This window comes from Rhipicephalus microplus, chromosome X (assembly GCF_043290135.1).
Source record: "Rhipicephalus microplus isolate Deutch F79 chromosome X, USDA_Rmic, whole genome shotgun sequence".
In the NCBI taxonomy this organism is placed as follows: Eukaryota; Metazoa; Arthropoda; class Arachnida; order Ixodida; family Ixodidae; genus Rhipicephalus; species Rhipicephalus microplus.
Genome location: NC_134710.1, coordinates 323753131 through 323778796, shown reverse-complemented (window position 1 = coordinate 323778796; position 25666 = coordinate 323753131). Strand labels below are relative to the sequence as shown.

Below are 25666 nucleotides of genomic sequence, written 5' to 3'. Positions count from 1 at the left end.
TTCAATGATTATGCTTGAAATAAGGCTACGCTGTTCTGGTTTGCCCTCGTGTACACCAGTGTATAAAGTTTCCTAAACTTAACTAGAGGGGACCCTGGCACTGCGATCATTCAACCACCATATGGGAATCCTGGGTAGTACACAACTTTACTTTGTGCTCACAGCTTTGAACACACTTGTGGCTTTGTTTATTGCTGTGTTTTGGTTTTGTTTTGTATAAAAGGACTATTGCGAACTTTGTGACCCGATTTTAACTCGTGCACCTAAAAAGGTCGAGGGGGTGAAGTGTAACTGCCGAACCGTTACTCAACTTTGTCTTGTGGGAAAGCGGATTTGGGCTGCAAAGAGTCAAACTGGGCCCGAAAGAACAGAGATTCGACAAATTTGCGTACTGCCCATCATTCTCATGCTCTCTAAAGCTCTGTGCGATGCATCTCCCATAGAAACTAGCACCAGAGTTCTAAGGTACTTGCGCTCAAACCCCAATATAACGAATGCGAATATTAGGAAATGCTGTTTACAACGAAGTAAATGAAAAATAGTCTTGCAATAGGGAAGGGAATAAGTCTTTATGATAAATTTTTGGATATAAGGAACTTATTTTCGTGGAAGATGCGATTTTGTGAGGTTTGAGTGTACAGGAAACTCTATGCACTCGTGTAATTACAGCTTCCCTGCCGATCTTCGTGGCACGGAACTAGCTGCAATTCTTTAGCCTTCTTGACTGGTATGCTGCGACAGTTACTGGAACAGCCGGTACGCTCTTTGCCTCGAGATGACTCCAGACTTCCTGAGGCCACTGGAGGATCGCATTCTCACGACGGGAAAATACCAGAATGTCATTCTGCAATGCGGTAAGCTGTGCTTTACTGGCTAAACAGTGAATGTAACTGGTCTGTCGTGTCCTGCCCTACTTTTTTTTCATGCAACATTTTGCTGTACACGTATGACGGTGGACTGACTGGTAGCTTTGCATATAAGACATTGTGCAGTTGCTTGTTTTTATAGGGGGCGAAGAGCTACAGCATCCCTGTACTTTGATTTAACTGCACATTAAGGAAACATATGTTTGAAATTAATATGGAATCCTCGGAAATCAGAGTGACTCATAATCTTAATGTGGTTTCGGACTCTGAAACTACAGAGTCGAAAGTGCTTATGGTAAGTACATCTCCATCTAGCTCAATGAGCTGTCCTACTAAGTTGTCCTTACTTCTAGAAGTGTGAGAGGGTTTTACATGTTGTATCCTATATAATGGTGTGCCGTCAGTATAGACCTCGTAGATTTCACCGTGGTCATGTGTTGGGTGTGTTGGTTGCTGCATGGAGTTCTCTCATTTGGGGCATTAGACATATGTTTATGAAGCAGAAGCCGAGGGATGGCACACCGGGCTCATCCCTTGCCCACCCCCCTCAAGAAATGTTTTTACGACAGAGTGTTGAGAGCGAAAAATGACCATTTCAAAGAAGTGCCGCCTCCTTCCCCCCTTCCAATATTGAGGTACCACTCTAGAAAAAATTTCTGGCTGTGCCCCTGTAGCTAACATAAGACACGTGGAGACAGTCCGCATGAAGCATTTGATTCAATGCAACTCGCGCAGGCCAGAGAACAGCATTGTGTGCGAGTGATGAGCAGCTCCGGTACTCGCTGGATGAGCGTGACTACACCGAGAAGATTGACAAAGTGTATCACGAAGCAAGCCGCCTGCTTCTCAACCTCCTTATGGACAAGGTGGACCTGATGGGACGCCTCAGGTGGGTGGCAGAGTCCTCGCTTTCTTCGTCCTGTCTGCGACATCATTGCCGCTGCATGCGAGGCCTTAGAAACACCCTTGAAAGTGTTGTGGCCCAATGTGCCTAAAAAGAAACACTCTAAAATATAGCACCTTGTTACTATTTATTTTTAGTGCAATATGTAACTTATGACCTACTTATGGCTGATACCTTGTTTGCACTAGTGCACGTTGGTTATTTAAAGATGTGTTTAGAGTGCCAAGTCCTATTTTCGGTTTCAAGGAGCACAGAGCTAGGCAGAGGCAGTTCCGAGGGCAAGGTAAACACATCTGGCCTAGTGGCCACGCAAAACTGACGTGGGCACCATGCACGACATGATATCAATCAACCCGCCAAGCCCTCTCAGTTTGTGGGAGTGCTCAGCGGCTGCGAGCACTCAGACCATAGAAGAAAAGGAAAAAGATGACCGAGGGCAGTTGGGGCTGAGCTCTAAAGCAGTAAACGTGTCGGTTGGTGTCTCCTCTTCGTCTCTCAGAAGTTTCTGGGTCTGCCACAGCCCGAAACCTCGCAAGATATTAACCGGTTATTTTATCATTTCAAGCACCTAAGAATGGTATTGCCGAATGATAGAGTTCTAGGGGCAGTGGCGTTCTACTGCCGACTTGGAAGTTGTGGGTCATTGATTGATTGATTTGTGGGGTTTAACGTCCCAAAACCACCATATAATATGAGATGCAAAAAGTTGTGGGTCATATCTCGACTGTGAAGGCGACATTTTTGATGGAGGCAAAATTACTTCAAGCCCGTGTACTTAGATTTAGGTGCACATTGGAGAACCCCAGGTGGTCGAAATTTTGAGAGCCCTTCACTACGGCGTCGCATAACCTCATCTTGGTTTTGGGTCATTAAACCCCAGCAATTATTACAAGAATAGCATTGCAGAATGAGAGAGAAAAAAATGCCATTATGCTATGAGATGCAGTCGTGCAAAGAATGTTGTATGTGAAATTAGTTTATAATTACACAAATTATGTCCCAAGTTCACTTTCAATACTGTTGCCTCTGTATAGGGTAATTGACTTACAGGCAGTCGTATTTTTTTCATGACGTTCTGGACCCCGCTATGCAACTACGTTGACATGTTACATGGAAGTGGTGATTGACTGAATTATTCATTCATGCTGGTGAGAGCTTCCCAACCTCTCCTGTTTGAGTTCATCGGAGGCCATTGTCTGTTAGTTTTTGGCTCGATTCTTGCCTTTCATGCTTCTCTCCGCTACTGCAGGTCAATGAAGCACTTCCTCCTAATGGATCAGGGTGACTTTGTGGTCCAGTTCATGGACATGGCGGAGGAGGAACTCTGCCAGAATATCGATGACATCGATCCCACCCGCCTGGAGGTGCTGCTGCAGCTGGCCCTCTCCACCAGCTCGGTTAGCAACGATCGGCACAAAGAGTGCGTCAAGTGAGTATCATGATTGGACCAAAATTTTCCGGCAGGACTTCCTCTGTGAAAGTAACTTTACTTTTCATAAAAAGTAAATTTGAGTTTAAGGGATACTGCACAACAGTTCGAAAAAAAAATGACGAAAGCAATACAATTCTAATTGTCAGGCACAAGCTTTTACGAACAGTTTATTTGTATTTGTTTAACGATATGGAGCAAGCTTAGAACTGCGCGTTGACAGCCATGACGGTGTCTCCGCAATGAAAGCAGGTTGCATGCCTTCCTGTCTTGCTACTTGCCTTCCTTCTACTCTCCTTCAATCTCCTTCAAATCCCTTGTCTCATACTTCCACAAGGGCACTTAGAAGTATCTTACTCCAGAGAATTGTTTACTGCCAGTGCTGTCTGTACCTGCCCCGCCGCGGTGGTCTAGTGGCTAAGGTACTCGGCTGCTGACCCGCAGGTTGCGGGTTCAAATCCCGGCTGCGGCGGCTGCATTCCCGATGGAGGCGGAAATGTTGTAGGCCCGTGTACTCAGATTTGGGTGCACGTTAAAGAACCCCAGGTGGTCAAAATTTCCGGAGCCCTCCACTACGGCGTCTCTCATAATCATATGGTGGTTTTGGGACGTTAAACCCGACAAATCTATCAAGTGCTGTCTGTACCGCTCTAATAGCGTAGTGAGAATGGAGTTGGTGGCGTGGCTGATGGCTAGCGTGGTTGACATGCCCATTTCCGAAGACTTTAGAATCTTCTCCTCTAGTTCAAAGCATTGACGCTACATTCAGAAGTCAGTAAATAATGAATTATATTTATGAACTTATTCTAGTTCTTGGCTGACGTGAAGGTCTCTACAGATTTCAGCACCCAATCTTTCAGTCAGGCTGGAAATCATGGCTGCGCCAATTTTTTAATATACCTTTAACAAAGTTTCGATATGACTAGGTAAGCTGCCAAGTTTACTGACTTCGCTGTCTTCGCTTTAACTGTATACAATCTAACCCAGCAGGACTTGACCACATATGCTAAAATGTCATGTGTCCTAGAGATCTATAATTAGTGCACACACCCGTGTAGCTAACTTGACCCACTTTTTTTCGCATATCCTTGACGCAAATGTCACGGAGGATGGAGGGACAAACCACCGGAAGACAGTGGCGAGAAAAAAAAATTGTGCGTCGACCGACCAAAGCCCTTGCTATACTGCAAGTTTTAGAAAGCTTATTTGCAGAAAAAGCAATTTAAATTGTGCAGAAGGTTGTGCATTGTGTGCAAAAGGAGCTTTTCTTGTACAAGGGTGAGGGGCAGCAGTAGAAAATTACAATGATTTTGAGAAATGTTTTTTTGTTCTTACACCTCTTTATGCAGTTGTCAGCCTCATTTTATGCTGGATTCGGATAGCACATTTTCCCAGATCGTATGTTTATTTTTCATGTTTTTTTTAATGTTTCATTGAGGTTTTACATACCGCACATGCATCAGTGTGACAGTTGCCTTGGATTGTCACGGCTGCATAACTATGACGTATACATTAACTTCTCCCGAAGTACTATTGCTGTAGCACTTGAGAATCTTGATCTATCACGTTAATGTCTCGTGAATGAAAGCCACGTGTGTATCGAGTGTATGTGGCTTACATTCGGGATTCTATGGGGTGCGATTGTCATGTGTGGGGCTGCCGGATGTGTGCATTTGTATGGAATGCTGTACTCTGCACTAGAATCATATCTGTTGTCTCGGAGGTTTTCTATGTGTGATGTTCATGCAAATACACTCGAACCTCAATATAAAGAAACCAGATGTAACGAAATGTTGGCTATAATGAAGTAAATAAAGAATGGCCTGGCAGTATCTGTCTTTTTTGGAATATATCTTTTTAGCGAATTTTCGAATATAATGAAGATTTGAATATAACGGAACATAGCGGCACTTTAGAGTCACGCTGAAGACACCCCACCACATGCAAGCCACGTAGCTGACAGTTGCCAGCATTCATCCAATTCAAAACACCGGTTATAACTTATAAATAACGAAGTAAATTAATAGTCTTAAATTTATTAGTAAATTAATAGTGTTAATGCATCTTTATAAGGAATTTCTGGATATAACACTTATTTTGCTGTAAGATGCTACTTCTTTATAATGAGGTTTGAGTGTGTGTCAGCGATAAGACGAAAAATTCGTGAATGCAGTTTCATTAGTCGAAGTTTTTGTAGGCAGTCTTGTCTTCCTTCGAGCTATAGGCTTGAAGCAGGCTAGACAGTTTGTCGAAACACCATTTTCGGTGGCACTCGGTTCTCACAAATTTTTGGTCTCTTCAGCTTTGTCTTCCCCTGAACATACCGTATTTACTTGCGTAATGAACCCACCTTTTTTTTTCAGAAAAGTTGATGAAAATTCAGGGGGAGGGCTCATTACGTGGGAGAAAACAGTCAGGGGAGTTATAACAGCGAAATTTTCGCATGACGGCTTTGCTTGTTTTGACCCGTCAAATGCACGACAAATTTTTTTTTGTATCTCGAAGCTCTTCCTGTGTCATTCCGTAACTAAAGTGCACAGATCAACGCCAAAGTGTTGTCCAGCCGCTCGGTTCAACGCCCCAGCGAATGCAGTCTGTAACCAGCCACGCAGCTAGCGTACCGGCCGAATGTGCCCTGCGCAGCAGGTGTCCCAACTAAGTTCATAATGACAAACCTGACAACAAAACTGCAGCGTTGGATGGCGGCGCATAAACGTTGCAGTAGATAATGCAGGTGCAGGACGCTCAGTCTGTGTGGTAGGTGTGGTTGCGCTTTGCATGGCCCCGAAAATGGCGGGCATGCAGCGTGCTTCTACACCGCGCACCCGCCTTTTGGAGGTCACCCGCTTTATTTTTTGCCATGGAGGAAGAAATTTTTCCTCCATGTTTTTTGCTTTGTTTTTGTGCCACTGTGCTCAACAAAGAGGTTTCTCTTGCATTTGACAGATGGCGCTTTGCCGCAAACAGCACTACTTTCAAACTGATGTCATCCCCTCTCGCGCTGCTCGCAACTGTTTAGCACGGTTACGAAACTGCTTTGACTTCTATGGCGTTATTTTGCGATATAATGGCTTCATGTAACATTTCTTCGAATGTCGATAGCACTATCATACCAAAATAAAATAAACAGGTACATTAAAATCTTTTTTTCCTTTTTTCAAGGACCAAGTGGGGGGGGGGGGGGGTTGAGTTCGTTATGCTAGTGGGTTCATTGCGAGTAAATACAGCACATCTGCCTTTTCTGAATACCTGCGTGAGGGTCACATGTGACAGTAACGCTACTCTTTTGGGAACTTTAGCACTTTTCGACAAGTGCACATGTATGTCATTAGCGCTTGCCTCACAGCCAAGGTAGACTCGTATATATTCAAACTTCCTTATAACAAGGTCACAGCTGTCACGAAAGTACTTTATTGTATACACAAATTGCTTAGAAATGAATATTCGTAACACAAAGTTGTTCTTTACTTACTTCAATATAAATGATAATTCATTATATTGGAATTTCTTATATTGAGGTTTGAGTGTATACGATAATTTTGAACAGTTCTAATTTGTGCAAGAATGTTCTCTACAACATGCATTTGCACTTGTCATGCAGGCACCAGATCCTGGAGAGCAGCCTTGCCTCCCAGATTGAGAAGCTGATGGGTGGCTCGCCTGGTAAGTGTGCCTTGTTTGTAGTGGTGGGCTCTAATGAGCTTTTTTGGAAATTGTGTGAGCTGTCAGGACTCTGTGCGTTACAACACTTGAGCATTCAGTTGCAAGGGTAGAGCTCAACAGTTTGTTTAGGTGGTATTCACCTCCGAGCAACCCTGTTCTCCCGCGGCCTACGCTTTGGCTATCCGCACAGCATGCGAACAATGCGGAGAAGGCACTACTTCCGGCCACCATAGCTAGAGCCATGTACACACGTGTGCCTCTGCGTGATACTAAAGTTGAGTCGTTTTTTGCGCCCACCATCCGTTATCGCCTTTGATTGTGCCATATTTGTGTGCAGCCATCGCACAAAATGGAAGGGTGACGAGTCTGAAAACTCAAAACCGGTTAAATTTTATTCTTTGCCGAAGGTTGTTCGCGGTCATGTAACCGTACACTGCAGGTTGCGGCGAAGCGTCGTGGCGAGCGATTCAGCCGTCTTCGCCAGGCTGATTTTTAACAAGGCTGTGGGGTGAGTGCTTGAGAGTGGTTGACCTGCGAATGGAAACTCAGTTGAGTTCGGATTCTGACAGCTTTGAGTAATTCAAATGTGAACGAGACATGAAAACAAAGAAATTACAATAATGCAGTAAATGCTGTGAGTTTCGATGCTCTGCCAGAAGACGTCTGCGAAAAGCACAACACAGCAGAGTACTCAAGGTTGAATTATTCATACTTATACATTCGGGTACTCTGTGAGCTTAAATAAAAGGCACACGCTTTTGTTTTTCTCGCTAAAATGACCTGGCTCAGTACACTTAAGTGTCAAAGTACAGGTGGCTTGTAATTTTGGTCTAGTTAATAATTTAATGCACTAGATACTTTTCATTTGATTGATCAGTTATGGGTGAGCCAACCACGTCCAAACTTCAGAATTGTGTGCATGCATTGGTGTTTTCGTGTGCAAGTTTGTAAGCGCTGTTAGCCCAGCGCTTCGTAAAATATTGTTAGCTTCGTAAACTAGATTCGTAAAATATCGGACTAGTATCAAGTTCATGGGTAAACTCTGCTTTAGCGCTTGCATATAGAATATAACTTCAGATTAACTTAACTTTGCATACACAGCGACGCAGTCACCGTCACTTTTCAGTGAAGGTTCGTGGACAAACCCACTAGTAAAGCATCCAATGATTTCATTGCTTTGAGTCATTCGTAGGTCACAAAACTTGTTGTATATGCACCAAACAGTCCTTTATGTCTCGAAAGTGCCACCTTCGAAGCAAGTGTGGTGTCAAATGCGGCCTCCTAGCTCGTCAGAATGAGCGGGTCAATGCGCAGTGCAGAGAGCCACTTTGTCTGTGTATCACTGTTTAGCAATAATGTCTAATTTCTTCGCGTACACGCTCAAGCGAGCCTAGCATGCATCGCCCATTGCTGCAGCAGCTTCACTCACAAATGTTTAATCTCGTGCCTTCTAAATCCAATTGAAATGAAACAGGAGCAACATGCCCGCAGTAACTTGTGTGCACCTGTTCGAACCACCGGACTTGACTGTCGGTATGCCGCCGGCCGCCGCAATGGTGGCCTTCAAAATGGTGGCCACGCGGTTGCCAGCACAGCTGGCGCACTTTTCGCTGCCGTGCCTGCCAAGCTAATGTCACGTGAATACAATTTATAACGTTGGGACATGAAGGGTAGCATAGGACAAAAAAAACTTAACGAATACGCAGCCACTCTGTCACTTACAAGCTACTTTTCTACGTAAACCGTTTGAGCCGGCGTCCATCTACATTTGCACTAATTTTAGTTTTGTGTAACTGGCAGTTTTTAGGTTTTACACGACTTGTTTACTCTAACGAATCTAACTATTATATTATCAGTATGACTGTTTTGTGCTACAACCTAAAAGTGACCTGCTAATGGGAGCAAAGTTACTTATTTTGTACTCAGTTTACTTGCAGAAGGCTTGAGTTACCTCGGGGATTTTTTTCATCGTAAATTATAAAAAGTGAACAAAATGCTTATTTGGCTACTAGTGCCGATACATTCTTTGTTTAATCTGTGATTAATCTTACAATCCACATCAGTTCAATATTGTCCTTAAGGTTTGCTTTGTAGTTGGTATGTCTGCTTTATAGCGGTTGTGTTCTTGCATGTGCAGTGATTGTACGCTAGTTTGTTGTTGTGATTATGGTGTATTCAGTTTTGTATAGGGCCACCCTGGGCATTTTTTCTCTCGTTGCATGGCAGACAAGAATGCTTCGACTGGTGTGGTGGTCGGGCATGAGGCGTTCACGCTGAGCTACGATGTTGAGTGGCCCCTTAACCTCGTCCTCACCAGTTCGGTAAGAACTTAAGCTTCCTGTTTTATACAAGGGGTTCTGTTCTGGGACCTAGATTTTTTTTTTCTGATCTATATTGTAACTCTTTGCAACTTGCATTATGATTGACCGTCTCTGAATGTGAAATTTACATATGATGCTGAGGTTCAGGATATCGAATTAAAAGCAAATGTAGTGTGAGAATAAATTCTTGTTTTTTACAGGAATCGGTTGTAATTAACACATAATTAAATAATATGTTGTGGAGTAAGCCGTGCCATAGTTTGTAACTAATCAAATTCAATTAGCCACTCAAACTATATGCGATAGTTATCTGCTGGCAGTGAGCACTCCTTAAGGGGGCACACAGGTCTTAGAAGGCCAAAAATCGCTAAAATATCAACTCTTTGAAGCTGAAATTTTTGAAATCTGCGCCTATTTTTGCACTTACCTGAGATGTTTCTAGCTTCTCGCGTCATTATTTCTGGCGCAAAATCAATTTATAACATCCCTGTGAGATGAATGTGAGCACAAATTGATGCTAAAATTGCACTTTTTCCGCACCAAACTGTTGCCGTTACACACTAGCTATCGTGTTCATCTTGGCCTCGTTTGGAAGGGTCGTTCTTCGTCTTCAATTTCCCGCCACCGCTGGCTCACCTTGCTCATTGATTTTTTAGCAAAAATGCGTCATCGAGAAGCACTAGCGCACGATTCAATTGGCTGCTTGGGGCACGTGACCAAATTTAGGCATCCGATTGGCCAAGGGGTGCTTTTGGCGTCTGCTTCATCATTGTGACGCGCACGGACATGCGCCATTTTGTCATGGTGCTACTGACTGCTTGCGGCAGTAAAGAAGTTCCGTGCTACAGTAATTTTTGAAGCAGGTGTGGCAGTGGTTTGTTCGCTGTGAACTTCAGAAATATCCCCGCTGTGGCTCAGGACGAGGATAACGAACTCGACGCTGTCAACGGCGGTCGCCGAGTCACCGGTGTAGGCCTAACACACGTAAAAGCCCGTTGGCTGCCGACAACGTTACTGAGAACGGCTGTTTTGCAGCCTCATCAGTTAGAGGACGGCAAGTAAAAAGCAGAAGTGAAGCTACCAAAGATATCAATCTTTGTAGTGACTGAACGGAAGTGCAGTCTTATCGCTAAACTCGCCGATGTTGTGCCTGACGAAAGGACCTTGAACTGCGCGACGGGTCGTCAAAGTAGAGTAAGCCGCGCGTCGACCAACAACAGAAAGTCAATCCGTTCGCAGTGAACATGCTCGCGGCCCTCGCAATGGAGGCTACTGGCAACAGGTAGACTGCTTTTAACGACGTGTTCGCAACGTTGTCGCAATCTCCGCTCGAAAATGCGGCAGTCTTACGTGAAAAGGAAACTAACACCTCGGCACTCATGTAGCCTCAAAATTGATGAGCGAGGGAGCAACTTTGGTTCGCGACATTTACGGGTAACTTAATCTGGACAAGCCGGAAAACATCGCCACGTTATTCGACGAATCGTGGTTGACGCACGCACATTTGTCGCACATCGCCGTCAGTACAGTCACCGAACTGGTAAGCCGACACGCGGCAGACGGGCACATGGCGACAACTTGCTACAGGACTAGAAGAAACGACACGCTGGCACAAACAATCAGCCCTATTACATTCCTGGTGCATATTTACTGACTAAAAGTATGTGTGCCATGATATTTTTTCCTCGGAATGGTGACATTAAGTTTCAACAGTATTATTCTCGAAGCACAGATTTTGACCACTTTCTTTTGCTTGTTCAATAAAAGTGGACCTAGGACAGCTAGAGCTGTAATTGTTTTTGCATAATGTAGCTAAATCTGCACAAAAAACAATGCTGGGAGCTTATTTTTAATGGGCAGCTTCATTTTTTTATATTAATATAAAAATTTCTGTATTTCGTTACATGCAATGAACTTTACTTTGCTGTAATTCGAGAGGTACTTGTTCAATTTTCGATCAGCTTGCAGCATTGCACTCCTTAAGCTTTCTAGCATTCATTTATATGTCAATGGCTATGTAATTATAAGTGCATACATTTTTACAGTTGAAAATGTCAGAATTTTTTGTTTTCTTCATTTTCTCAAAATGGCAATTTTGTACACCCTGCATGAAAAACTGCAATATATATGAAACTATTACAGATAGCAGAATATTTTATTTTGCAGCATGAAGCTGTATGTTTGGAGCACACTACATAGGAAGCAAATTTTGATTTTTCTTGATGCAAGTTTTTCAAACTAGTCTTTTGTGTGACCACACAATGGCCACATTCAGGGCTGTGAAGTTTAGTGCACTGTAAAGTAAGAAATTATGACCCATTCAAAAACGTGCTTCTTATGTTGCATGTCTTATGCTTTCTACTGTCAATCCCTGTTATAAATTTTTGACAGGTGGTTATTTTTATATTATGGTAAGAACAATAAAAATTGTTATCTTGATTATATAATTACCTAATGAAGCTACAGAAAAAATAACTACATTTTTAGAATCCAGAGAACAAACTAAGTAAGCATGCCAACTTCTGTCACACTTGCTTCAAAAATAATTGAGAGAGCCCTAAGAACCATGTCCCCCCTAAAATGTGACAGAATTATTTTGGAATTCCTGCGGAAAAGCCTCGCATCCAAGATTTCATAAAATAGATTCGCAAAAGCGATTGTGCGTGCCAAAATGTTTCAAACGCAAGTAATATGAAGGAACTTAGGGCAACAGGAGGGCTTATTTTTTTAACATTATCTTGGTGTTCGCGGTGGCTTTGTTGACAGCAGTGCACAGAAATGGTAAAAGCAAGTTGCATCTTTAAATGAGGACCTCATGTTGTGAAGGGCTGGGAGTGGATTGTGAGTGAGGGTTGTAAGTGGGGTGTGAGTGGATTGTGAGTGAGGGCTGTAAGTGGGCTGTGAGTGGCTACCACTGTGGGAGGGCTGCAAGTGGGCTGTGTGTGGCTGCCAGTGTGAGGGCTGTGAGTGGATTGAGTGAAGGCTGTAAATGGGCTGGAAGTGTGAGCGGATTGAGTGAGGGCTGTGAGAGGCTGCCAGTGTGAGGGGGCTGTAAGTGGACTGTGAGTGGCTGCCAGTGTGAGAGGGCTGTGAGGGCTGTAAGTGGGGTGTGAATGGATCGAGTGAGGGCTTTAAGTGGGCTGTGAATGGATTGTGAGTGAGGGCTGTAAGTAGGCTGTGAGTGGCTACCACTGTAGGACTGCTGTAAGTGGAATGTGAGTAGCTGCCAGTGTGAGAGGGCTGTGAGTGGATTGTGAGTGAGGGCTGTAAGTGGGCTGTGACTGAATTGTGAGTGGGGGCTGTAAGCGGGCTGTGAGTGGCTACGACTGTGGGAGAACTGTGAGCGGATTGTGAGTGTGGGCTGTGAGTGGCTGCCAGTGTGAGAGGGCTGTTAGCGGATTGTGAGTGAGGGCTGTGAGTAGACTGTGAGTGACTGCCAGTGTGAGAGGGCTGTGAGTAAGGGCTGTAAGTGGTTGCTAAGTGGACTATGAGGGAGTGCTGTAAGTGAATGTGGAAGGGCTGTAAGTGGGCTGTGTATGTGAGATGGCTGTGAATGCATTGTGAAGGCATATTTGGAACTGCTGCATAGTTTGTTTGTTGAACTGCTGTCTGTTGGTTGAACTGCTATCTTGTTTAACATCATGAGTGCAATGTGACAGGCATGTACAATTTTCCTCAGCTCAATATCGCTTACAAAACAGAAATCCGTAGCCTCACGAGCTCAAACCTGGTGCCTGGCTTCAAGTTGTTTGTATATTAACTACCACATAATATTTTCTTATTTAAGATTACATTCAAGTGAAGGAAGTGCATTTAGTAATGGAAGTATGGGTAGTGAAAACCACACAATCTTGCAACTCGTGATGCCATGTGCTCCCGTATTGCAAGTCATATTGAATGTGACTGTACATTATTACCGAACTGATGGCATTGATAAAAAACTAGTGTCTCTGTCAGTGTGGCTACCAAAGGTTTGTGTCACGCACAGATGTTCTGCTCATGACGTGAGGTTGTTCTGGAGCCCTTGATTTTACAAAACCTCCTCCTGTTATATCGCATGGTGAAAATTTTTGCAATTAAAAATGGATAAAATCGATTCTGAATCGTGCACGGCACGCCTCTTTTCGCTGGTGTCCACAGTATGCCCTTCTTTTCAGAGCCTCGGCTGCTACCAGATGGTATTCCGGTACCTCTTCTACCTGACGCACGTTGAGCGTGTGCTGTCTAAGTGAGTCCTAGTTTTCTGCTCACTTTTTTTTGTGTGCTCACCACCACCTTTAGGCAGGCTGTGGGAATCTCAACTGCTGAGGAGACAACCTTTGACGGGCTCGGGGCAGCTGTCGTCGTGTGACCTGGTGAACACATGTTGAGCTTGGAGCCGCTTGTGCTGCAGCAAAGGCTGTGTGTGGAGTTCAACTGTATTATTGCACTTGCTTTCTTTTGTTTACACAAGTGCCTCACGGGTTCCATGTAGGAAGATTGAGTGAGGGTACATTTTAAGGGTGGATGCGGCATTTTGGGACCGAAAATTGGCCAGAAAATTGTTTTCGCGGACCTTTTTTTTGCATTCCCGACATCATTGCGCCCCTATTTACAAAATTTCATAGCCAAATACCATCAACTTTTATCGTTATTCAGCTTTAAAAAAACTGAGGACGGGCATCATGCTCTTCAAATTGAGTGCAAGTAGCGCAGATTTTGGCTCTATGATACGTGGGAACTATACGCTCGATCAGCGCCATTTTGGTCTTGTTTGAAAGAGTGTGTGTACAGCTGTTCTTTTTTATTCAGTAAGCAACATTGAGCATTACTTTGAATAAAAAAACAGGGCCTCAAAGACAAAGAGCAGCGCTCACTGCCATTTGTTTAACGGGGCACGGGACTAAATTGGCGCTTTTCAGTTGGCTGGAAGCTGGCGGCTTATGCCTGCATGCGCGACCCGATGCCATTTTGAAATGGTTACCGTTGTGACGCCTCGAAATTGGCAGAGCCTTCGGAAGTTATTTATCATATCGGCATGCCCCCAAAGGCAAAGAGGTATCGCACCGTGCATGCATTTGGTCGCAGGAAGCGCAAAGGTCGCGGGAGAAAGTCTACGTAGTCATCAGAGCCCTTGGTTGACTCCGACAAACAATGTGTCGACGCTCTGCGGCCGTTCAGCCATGGTGTGACTGAGCGCGTTGCCTCCGACGACAATAACGGTGAAGCAAACTCCGGGGGACTATGAATCGGCGCCAAGGTGCTGACAAACGTTGAAGTCAAAGAAAATTGTGCCCGTGAGAAAGCGATGCTCGAGTGGCTTTCATCGACGCCAGCAACAGCACTGAAAATTGACTCTTTCATCTCAAGTTGTAGCGAGGCAACCACACAGGACTTTGACAACAGCACTCCTTATCTACTTGTGCATCTAGATATGCTAAACGCGATAATTGGTGCCTTGTGCTGCAAAACTTGCCACGGACCAGCTACGATCGTCAGAAGGGATCGTGACTATGGACTGGCTGTGAAAGTGTTAGTGCAGTGTGAAATGAGCCCCAAGTGTGAAAGGAGACAACGGGCATCTCTCACAGCGGTATGCACCACAAGATGTTTCAGTGGCATTCGAAAAATACGTTGGCCTCCGCTGCAACGCAAACGGCTGAGCCTGCTATGAGTGAATGTGCGGAGAAGGTTGCTAGAATTTATGATGACTTGTGCTTCGGCCACCGGGACAATATTGTCGTTAGCTACGACGGCACATGGAAATTAGGAGGCAATTTTTCTCACATCGGCGTCGGCATAGTTATTGACTTATTGACTAAATAAGCAGTAAAATCTACACAAGCTTTCCAAATTTGATTGAGGTATTCAAAAAAAATGAGTTTTTGGGAAGTGTAGCGTCTCCCCTTAAGAGGAAAGTGAAAAAGTAAATATTGTAACGCGGACTGAAAGAGCGTGGAAGAAGAGATCGGACGCACTCGAGCGATGGTGATTCGGCAGTGAGGGTAGAGCGCTGACATTTTGCATTGTAAATAGACCCATCACATCGGTAACAGCTTTGGTGGAGTGGTGCTGGGTGACTTGCCATCCTGGATCCCGCAGCAGAAGTTCTTCGAAGAAGCAGATGCTTAGCTGGCCTACCCCCGGACAACATCAGCATGAACGACGACACAGCGATCCCATCGACGTCCTACGCTGCTGCATCCACCAGTGCCATCGACACAGCACAAGGTGGCCGTCGACCTCGGCAACCAGACTACTGGGCACTTGAGCCACGAATTTTCTCAGGTAAAACTGACGAAGACGTGGACGCTTAGCTAAAACACTTCGACAGAGTGAGCCGCTACTACGAATGGGGTGCACTGGCGAAGCGCGTGAACGTAGTATTCTTCCTTGCCAGGACAGCCTTGCTTTGGTTGAGCAAACGCTGTCAAGCAAACGCTGTCAAAAGCTGAGCAAACGCTGTCACGTAGGGCTCATTTGCCCGGCGAGACGTGCACAACCTACATTGAAGAAGTGTTGAAACTTTGCGGGATTGTCAACGTAAATATGTCTGACGAAGACAAAGTCGGTCATTTGTTAAAAAGCATCGCCGAGGACGTGTAGAATTTTTCGATAACAAATGAAAACTTGAACACTCCTTCGATTTTCAGGCAGCAGTGTCGCGCATTCGAGGCGTTGAAGACCCGAAGAATTTTACCCAAGTTCGGGCGCTTGGACAATGTTCCCATTGTCGCAAGTATGGACGTCGCCACCTGCGAAGACATTTCCTTCCTCGCACGTCGGGTAGTTCGAGAAGAGCTCGTACGACTTCAAGCAGGTGGCGTTCACCACCAATGCTCGTTCGCCGCGTGCCCCGAACCACCTCCCTACTGGATGCGAGAGCGTCACGTCGAAAACCGACCACGCACAGAGACTGCAGATTTTACCTCGCGGCTTCAGTTTTCCCCGACGGGTCGTGGCCCCCACCGGATGTCATCATCACGTGCCGCTGCGGACCTCCGACCGTCGTCAACCAGGCCTCTACCAGAAGATTACTATGCATCATCACAAAATGTTCCTGCGGAGCTCGACCCGTCTCCGCGTACTTCTGCCACCTCTGCTCCTGCTAATGTAAGTCGACAAGTCCTCGTTTGCTACACATGTGGTCTCCCAGGGCATATTTCGCGCTTCTGTCCCAGACGTCCGCCTGCACCGCCACGTTTTTCGATGTATCCGGTTCGTATGTACGAAACGCCTGTGCCGCCACGTTTTTAGACGCACCCGCCTCCTATGCACGAAACCTGGACTTCTCACTCGGCCTACCACCGTCCCCGACAGCAATGGCCTAACGAATTTCGCAGCGAGTCCCCCGCCTCCGAGAGAAACCTGACGCTGCCTCCTACATGGTCCAGCCGGTCACCGTCTCCGCGTCGTCGGTCACCTTCCCCGCATCAGCTGGGCAACTAACTGGTGCGACCGATGGAGGTGCGGTCGTGGGACGGTCAGTTTCGCCAATTCCTCCTTCTGCTGTGATGTTTATGAACAAAGTGCGTGTGTGTATAGACGGTGTAGATACTCTTGCTCTTGTAGACACTGGTGCTGCTGTTTCGGTATGAGCCTCGTTTCAAACATCGTTTCTTGGGTCACAAATTATGTTCGCGTGGAATCGCAAAGAAACTTTTCGTTGAGTTGGAGGCGAAGCATTATGCCCTGTTGGTATTTGTTCAGTTGTACTCACGATTGGTGGACAAAATTTCCGAGTTGAATTCACTGTACTGGCTCGCGCAACTCATGACATCATTTTAGGGATAGACCTCCTTCATGAATGCGGCGCTACGCTTGACTGTGGAACTGGAGAGATTCTTCTACAAAGCACGTTGCCCGCTGCAATAGTTGACGATTTTCCGACTCTGCCAATCGATGCTCTTTTGTTGTCTGAAGATGTGACGATCCCTGGTCGGACAGCAGTGTTTGTACCCGTATGCTCTTCTCATGTCGACTAAGGACCCTGCACTGGACTTGTGGAGGCTGATCTTGCAAACGCCATCAAGAAGAATGTGCTGGTCCCACGGTCTGTCCTTACAGCCATCGACGGACATGCTTGCTTGTGGGCGCTCAACGCAGCCTCGGAGCCTGTTGTTCTACCAGCCCGATTCAAAATGAGAACGTTCGAGGAGCAGGCCACAATTGACGTCAGAATGGTCTCTGAGTCTCCAGCTATCAGTCAGACTGCGCCCAACTACTCAGCCGAGATTAAACGTATGATCAATAAGTCGTTGCCTTCTTCCGAGCAGAATGTCCTTGAGGAGGTACTTACACGCTACGCGGGAGTCTTTGATTTCGCTCAAAACAAGCGTACCATGTTGCCCGAATCCCGTATGCACCACCGCATCAACACGGGAGATGCTACACCGACACGCCAGAAACCCTATCGCGTATCCCCGTCAGAGAGGCAAGTGATCGCCGATCAGGTCGACGACATGCTGCAGAAAGGCGTTATTCAAGAGTCAAGCAGTCCCTGGGCAGCTCCTGTTATATTGGTAAAAAGAAAGACAACTCTTGACGATTTTGTATAGACTACCGTCGTCTCAACGCCGTCACAAAGAAAGACGTGTATCCGCTACCACGCATCGACGTTGCTGTTGATTGTCTGCACTCGGCCGCATAGTTTTCGCCCGTCGACCTAAGGTCTGGATACTGGCAAATACCAATGCATCCGTCTGACAAAGAGAAGACTGCTTTTGTCACGCCTGATGGATTATTTGTATTCAACGTTATGCCGTTTGGCTTATGCAATGCCCCAGCTACCTTCGAGCGATTCATGGACTCCATCCTTCGCGGTCTCAAATGGGAGATATGTATGTGTTATCTCGATGATGTAATTATTTTTGGCAAGACATTCTACGAGCACAACCATCGGCTTAGCATTGTTCTAGATTGCGTCAAACAAGCTGGTCTCGTTTTAAACGCAAAGAAGTGTCATTTTGGTGAGCGTCAAGCCCTTGTGCTTGGATATCTAGTCGACAGGGACGGTATACGACCAGACCCGCACAAAATCAGTGCTGTCCGAGACTTCAAGCAACCGATGTCTTTGAAGGATCTCCGTAGCTTCGTGGGCCTGTGTTCTTATTTTCGTCGGTTTATCAAAGACTTCGCCCAGCTTGCTCATCCCATGACAGAGTTGCTCCGCAAAAACACCCCATTCCGATGGTGGACCATTGAGTGTGAAGCTGCTTTCGAGCAGCTGAAGTATTTGCTTACTTCCGGGCCCCTCTTGTGCCATTTCAACCCGGAGGCACTCACGGAACTGCATACAAATGCTAGTGGTATCGGTGTTGGTGCCGTGCTAGTTCAATATCACGACAGCCGGCAGCACGTCGTGGCGTATGCAAGTCGTACTTTGACTAAGGCGGAAAGGAATTATACGGTCACCGAACTGGAATGTCTTGCAGTTGTTTTCGCCGTCCAAAAGTTGAGACCTTATTTGTACGGCCGGCAGTTCAAGATCGTCACAGATCATCATTCGCTTTGTTCGCTTGTCGGACTACGTGACCCAGCTGGTCGGTTGGCTCGCTGGGCCTTACGGCTTCAAGAATATAATTATTCTGTGACCTACAAGAGTGGTCGATGTCACGCAGATGCAGACTGCTTATCTCTTCTTCCATCTCCGACTGTGGATGATGATGATTTCGACAACTACCTGGCCGCAATTTCATCCAACTTCCCAAATTCGGATGTCTTCCGTCACGAGCAACAGCATGACCCTTTGCTGAAACCAATGATTGCTGTGGCTCATAGCTCTAAACGCGCCACGTCATTCGTGATTCATGACGCCCTACTTTATCGCAAGAATTACTCCAGCCATGGTTCCACACTACTCCTCGTCGTGCCAGAATGCCTGTGTCTTGCGGTATTCCAAGCCATGCACGATGACAACACGTCTGGGCACCTTGGATTTGCCCAAACGCTTGACCGTATCCGACAACGTTTTTACTGGCCTTGACTCTGGAAGACCACCAAGCACTACGTCGCAAGTTGTGATGTCTGCCAACGCCACAAACAACCTACCACACCATCGGCCGGCCCACTGCAGCCGGTTAAGCCACCGACATCAGCATTCGAAAAAGTCGGCATAGATTTACTGGGCCCTTTCCCCAAGTCTACCACCGGCGGCCGCTAGATTATTGTGTGCGTAGATTACCTGACGCAGTATACTGAAACGATGGTGGTTGCTTCAGCCACATCATCTGATGTGTCATGGTTTCTTCTACACTCGATCATACTTCGTCACGGGGCCCCTTGTGTGGTGATCAGTGATCGTGGCCGACAGTTTACCGCTGACGTTTTCGAAGAGTTGCTACGCCTTTGTGGGTGTCAGTATCGCCATTCCATGCCATACCACCCTCAGACCAACGGCCTCACTGAGCGCACCAATCGTACCATCATCAACATGCTTTCAATGTACGTCGCCGCGGATCACCTTTTGTTACATGCGCCTTTAATACCGCGAAACACTAAGTCACAGGTTATACGCCTTTCTTTCTTCTCTATGCTCGTCATACCCAAAGTTTCCTTGACACCATACTTCCATTTTCGACGAACAAAAACGCCAGTGTCGCGCAGACTTTGTGTCGCGCCGAAGAAGCTCGTCGACTTGCTCGGCTCCGAACTCTTTCCGCCCACGCTCGCGCGAAAGACCGTTACGACGCAAAACACCCGCCCGTGACTTTCGCTACAGGTGATTTGGTCTGGCTGTGGACGCCTGTTCGAAAGAAGGGACTTTGCCAGAAGTTTCTTTCTAAGTACTCGGGATCATTCGTCATTACTCAGTGCTTAAGTAACATCACTTACGCTGTTGCGAAAGTGACAGCTCAGAACCGGCGTTCGCGCAAGACGCAAATTGTGCACATTGCCCGATTGAAGCCCTACAACAACCGATCGCTTCTACTTGCTCGGTGAGCTTTGTCTGGCCCGGAGGGAAATGTAACGCGGACTGAAAGAGCGAGGAAGAAAAGGAGATCGGACGCGCTCGAGCGATGGTGATTCGGCAGTTACGGTAGAGCGCTGATATTTTTCACTGTAAATAAACCCATCACATCCGTAACAATATTATGCCTTTACACCAAGTCTTGGTTAAACAAATTAAAACAAAGTGAACCTGAAATTATATTGTGCAATGTAAACGGAGTTAAATTAGCATTGAATACAACTGAGAAATGTTTGATATAAAATGACAGCAAGAAAATAAAAGGGCATTGAGTGTTAAACAATGATCAGGGCAACATAGGGGGTTCAAGAATCGGAAACAGGCTGCAGTGCATAGATGATACACAGTTCTAGTGCTCAAAGGGCAGGGTTTCAAGCAACCTCTTAGAAATGTCAGTATCATGGACGATAGCTGTATTCTGGAAGATTGTTTATATATCTACAGTGGCACATCGTAAGGCAGGAAAATAGACGTTTATGTGATCATATATATTCGTAAAACGGAGGTTATCTTGCAGCCAATGGGAAGATTGACGATTCCGTAGAGTGACAAAAAAACTTTAGGCTTAATGAGTACAACAAAAAATTAAAGGGAGACTAAAGCAAAATAACAGTTCATGTCAAAGTGAGAGGTCAGTGTGTGAGAAGGTCTGAATCGCGAATAAACTCAATAACAGTGCTCAACTAGTCGAGAAATCAAGGTAAAAATTGGGGGCCCTTTGAGCTTGGCCTTTAAGTGTTGAACACGATAGCAATGTTCTGTGTCAAGTGCGCACTTCAAACACTTGGTGTATGAAATATTTTTGAGCTTGCTGTAGTGTATGAAATATTTTTGAGCTTGCTGTGCACCCACTACGTGGCCTTAAGGGTGTAGTAGTGTGTGTGCCTTTCGTAGTGGGTGACTGGCTTTAAGCTATTAAGTCATTATGATAATGTCATGTTCTGATGCCCGATGGCAATGTACGTTTGTACCACGCATTAGGGCAATATTTCATGTATTGCGAAGCGTGTACACGATGTGTGTTTGTAAAGCATGAAAGTTACTTTTGCAGCATTGCCAAGCAGGAGGAGGAGGAGGATTAAAAGTTTATTTTGCCAAGCAGGGAAAGTTATTTTCACAGTATTCACAAGCAGAGGTGCGGCTGTGCCGTAGAAGACCCACTTGCCACGCAAACGACCTGGGTTCGATGTCGACTCAGACCCAGATTTGTTTATTTTATTTGCATTTTCTCGATTTTTCGGTCATGCAAAGATGCTCGATCTTTAGGTCACACAAAGATGATGATTTTTCCCTCACTATTAATGCTGACAACGAGGTCCGAATTTCTGTGAAATGAGCTTTTTAATGCTATCACAACAAAATTCAATTAAGTGAGCTGTGTATTACTTATGGTAGGCTGCTGTAAATGCTGTGGCAGTGTTGCTGGCCCACAAAGCATAATTATTTACAGCATTATCAATAAAATTACAGTAGAATCTCTATGATACTTACGGTTCATGCAAATTTCGCGCTACGAATATTTAAATTTTCTTCGGATGGAATACATTATACATAATACGCCTTGATTCTGTATTGTACGAACGGGTTCTCCAGTTACAGCGGATAATACAAACGAGCGATTGACCGCTGCACACAAACGGAGCAATGCGGCGTTTTCTGTGGGAAGTGCCCATTGTCACCGGGCCTCGAAGGGAGTAAACGCAGCAAAACTCACCGGAATTGTCCCCTCTTCACAGTCTAAGTCGCCTGTAAACTACGCTGCGAGGCTGACGCGAAAAAATCTGCCAGAGACCAGTTTTTCTGCCATACTATAGCAGATCGCCTATTCGCTTTATGGTTTGGGCTACACTGGCTGCACTACGTCTCAAACCATGTGATGTAAACATTCGGCTGCAAATTCAACATAGCGAAAACGGCGTTGGCGGTGGCTCGCGTCGGCGCATTCGTAAACTACCTGTGCAGCACGACAAAGCTCACGGCCTTGACAAGGACGCGTTCATAGAGAGACTAGTTGGGATTAGGATCGCTGTGAACACCTGATGTAGAAGGTGTGGTTGCAGCAAGTTTGCATGCCCTAACGTGTCTTGCTCGTTTTTGTATCACCGGTGAAATCCTTCTGCCAGTGAGCCCGCTCGTGTTTTTTCTGCTGGCATATCCCCCAAAACAACATATGGACCGGTAGAAACTGTTTCTTTTGATTGCTTTGCATGCCTAACCAGAGCTCGGTACGAATTTGAAGGCTCAGGAAATGGGCAAAACGGAATGAATGCTCAAGCTGCGAAGGCAGCTGTAGTAGGCAGGACTAGTGGGAACAATTTTTGAAGCGCATGGATGTGGCTTTGAGCCCGCTCCACTTCCGCGGCAAGCCAGCTGTGAAACAATTCATCGTAAATTGGAACTTCCAGCCAAACAATTTCGATACAGCTAAGGATGTAATGAAGCAGTTCAATCTGTCATCGCTACGTGGCCTGCCAACGAAAAGCACGTAACAATCTGCGTTCACATTTACATCTAGAGAAATTTACGCAAATGTAACGCTCGCATTTGTTGTTAATCATGAAGCTGCAAGAAGTTGTTACAAGAACTAAAGAACAGATTAATGCGACTGGCTTCAGCATAGTAATAAGTACGCAGAAATCGAGTTTTCTGAACAAACGCGCTCATTTGGAAATTACTATAATGTCAATACTCTCGTAAAAGCTTGGGCTGCGGGCGGACGATTTAGGAATTAAGAGAACTAATATTAGCTGTTTTGTTATTTTTAGGTTATTTCTTCAGTGCTGATTATTAAAAAGCTATTCAATAAATAATCTGTATTTCAAATATTTTAAACGTGAAGCAGCTCTTTGACTAGCCTGTGCAATGCTTGTCCCCATCTGCGCCGCGCTCCCCTAGCCACAGTTGTTGGGGCAGTGCCAAGTAGGTTACATCTTCCCTCGCCCTGCGCGTGCGTTGACTTCACTCTCTCTAGCCTGTCACTGCTCGCCACGTATCATCTCTCTTGCTTCATCTTCTCCACTGCTCGCAACGTTTGAACAGTCTTTTTGCGATGAAACTTGCAGGAAACCCAGCCCGCCTCCTGTCTTTGCATTTCAAACATTCTCTTGAGTTAATGCTACACAGTCTAGCGTCAAACCGTTCTTCCAGCACCCGTGTGGATGCCCGTTTCAACCTGGTCAATGCTGTGCGCACCGCTGCTGCATCGCATTCCATCAGAGTCTCCCTGCAGGGAGATGGTCCACAATTTTTTCTTATATGTACTATTCGATCTGTATACTGAATCGAATACAGTTTCATTAGATTTGTCATTTCAAACTTTTGTATATTTGTATACCCGTAACACTGTTTTACGTTCCAGCTTCCGTGTGTAACCATCTGTATGCAGTGCTTTGGCAGGGTTTTTTTTCTTTATTAATCTAATTAAGTAGCATTTTCCTGCCATAATTTGTTTGGTGTTTCATTGGCACTATAGTCAGCCAATATACTCTCTTCTAGAGTCTGGGTGCACGACAAAGCAGCCAAGCGGTGGTCGGCATCGTACCCGGTAGTGGCGTTCGGGCTGCACCACCGAATGATGCACTTCGTGAAGACCCTGCAGTTCGTCACCGTGGATGTCATTGAACCCAGCTGGCACGTATTTCAGGATCGTGTGCAGAAGGTGCAGTCTGACTACCTTATCTTTTTCAACAGCATTCAAGAACTAGTCATCGTTTGTGTTTAATACGTGTCGCGTACCCTTTGTAAGACATTTGTATAGGTTGCGCTAGAACTTCGATATTGCAAATGCAGATATAACGAAGTATCGTTTATAATGAAGCGAATTAAGAATAGTCTTGCAACAGTCATTGTTTGACATTTAAGTTTATAAGAAATTTTTGGATATAACAAACCTATTTTTGTAAAGATTTTCGTTTTAATGAAGTTTGAGTGTAATATAAACTGATGATTCAAACATTTGCCTAATTCAAACTTCAAGCTCTTGCTTTGCTAGCTGGGTTTTCAGTGAACTCTAAAGTTGCTCAACTGAAACTTCTCCATTTCATAAAGTTGATGAAGTCGTACTCCTTTGCTTGTCCGGGTTGGAAAATATCTGCTGCAGTCATTGCTTCTAGCTAAACATTTACATTTTTACATGAATACCAGTCACAAGCACAGTGATTGCCTATTTACATAGCAGCTTAGCAAAGCAAAGTTCACGCACCTGCAACTACATGCTAAGTGACAAAGAATGGGAAACTGACTGTTCGGCCTTAGTCTATCGTGTTCAGAATGCTCGTCACTTTCATTGCAGCACAGTTATGTCAGATTTGGAACCAAGTTTCGGAACCAGTTGTTATGGGAAACGGCTCTTTTTATGCCTTTATTATACACGTGGGCATGCATTGTATACTAGTGAACGGTATGGTTGTTAATGTCTAAAGAATATATCATTCAGCACTGTGTTATTGCTGCAGCTGCGATAGAGGAGTAATTGAGCAAGGTACTGGACTCATTTCTGCAACCTTTGTAAGAGTGTGTGGGGTACAGTCGAACAATATAACAAGCACAAATATAATTATCAGTTATAACGAAGTGAGTACAAAATAGCTATAAATCGGGAATATATGTTTATAATGAATTTTTTGATATAACAAAGTATTTTTATGGCATGTGTGAATGTGTGCAGTAAACAGCTGTGTGTGCCAGTGCGGGCTTCGTAACCGTGTCGCCGTTAAAATACAGAAATCATCATAACAGCCTCACCCTTTCCTCGTAGGTCCAGACGATAGACGAGGTGTTCGAGCTACACACGGACCTGGTAGACTCGTTTGTCAGCCTCTGCATGCTGACCAGCCACCAGGTCTTCAAGCTCATTCACAAAATGTTGCAGGAGTGCCTTCGGTTTGCCTCCTTCATGGTGGTCAGTACGACTTGTTTCACATGCGCCACTTTTACGTTCGCGCTTCGGAGTTGGTGTATAACTTCATGCAATGATGCCGTGAATATCAAATTTTTCGAATACGAATCGGATACAGATACATAGCTCCGAATACGAATCGAATATCCAATAACCCATAGATGTGGTTTTTTCATTAGTAATTTTCTACTTTATGGCATAATTATGTCCGAAAGGGTACACTTGTTATCTGTGAGAGCTTGTTACTGCACAAAAAATCGCCACCATCTGTACTTGCCATTAAGCATGTGACTAGGTCAAGTAGTTGAGCTTGTGACTCTGACGTTTTGGGCTTAATTCAAATGTTGAAGAAACTTCTTATCTTTACTTTTTAACGTAGTATCACTTTATTACGGAAAAAAATGTTTTTGCACCTGTCATAATGAATAGTGAATACGAGGTCGCTAGTTTGGTTTCTGCCATAGCAGCCACGTTCAGGTGAGGCGAAATGTCAATTATTCAATCAATCAAAATCTTTTATTTTCTTCATTTCGTACACAAGGTTAAAAAGGGACAACTGGAGAAAAAGCCGAACCTTCATCGGCCTGACAAAACTCCGGTCACTCAGGCAGACAACGGTAAAGTTTTTCTTGGTACAA

At 45.1% G+C, this 25666-nt stretch overlaps 1 protein-coding gene across 1 annotated transcript in view; it reads left to right on the top strand.

Moving 5' to 3' along the window:
* LOC119162357 (gamma-tubulin complex component 2-like) overlaps positions 1-25666 on the top strand; it is a 58719-nt gene that overhangs the window by 23774 nt on the left and 9279 nt on the right. Inside the window, exons 10-17 of the mRNA XM_075876670.1 lie at positions 742-858; positions 1609-1755; positions 3020-3199; positions 6801-6868; positions 9089-9183; positions 13341-13411; positions 23627-23789; positions 24888-25031. Of these exons, the coding sequence (XP_075732785.1) occupies positions 742-858; positions 1609-1755; positions 3020-3199; positions 6801-6868; positions 9089-9183; positions 13341-13411; positions 23627-23789; positions 24888-25031 (985 nt within the window). The remainder of the gene's footprint in view (positions 1-741; positions 859-1608; positions 1756-3019; positions 3200-6800; positions 6869-9088; positions 9184-13340; positions 13412-23626; positions 23790-24887; positions 25032-25666) is intronic.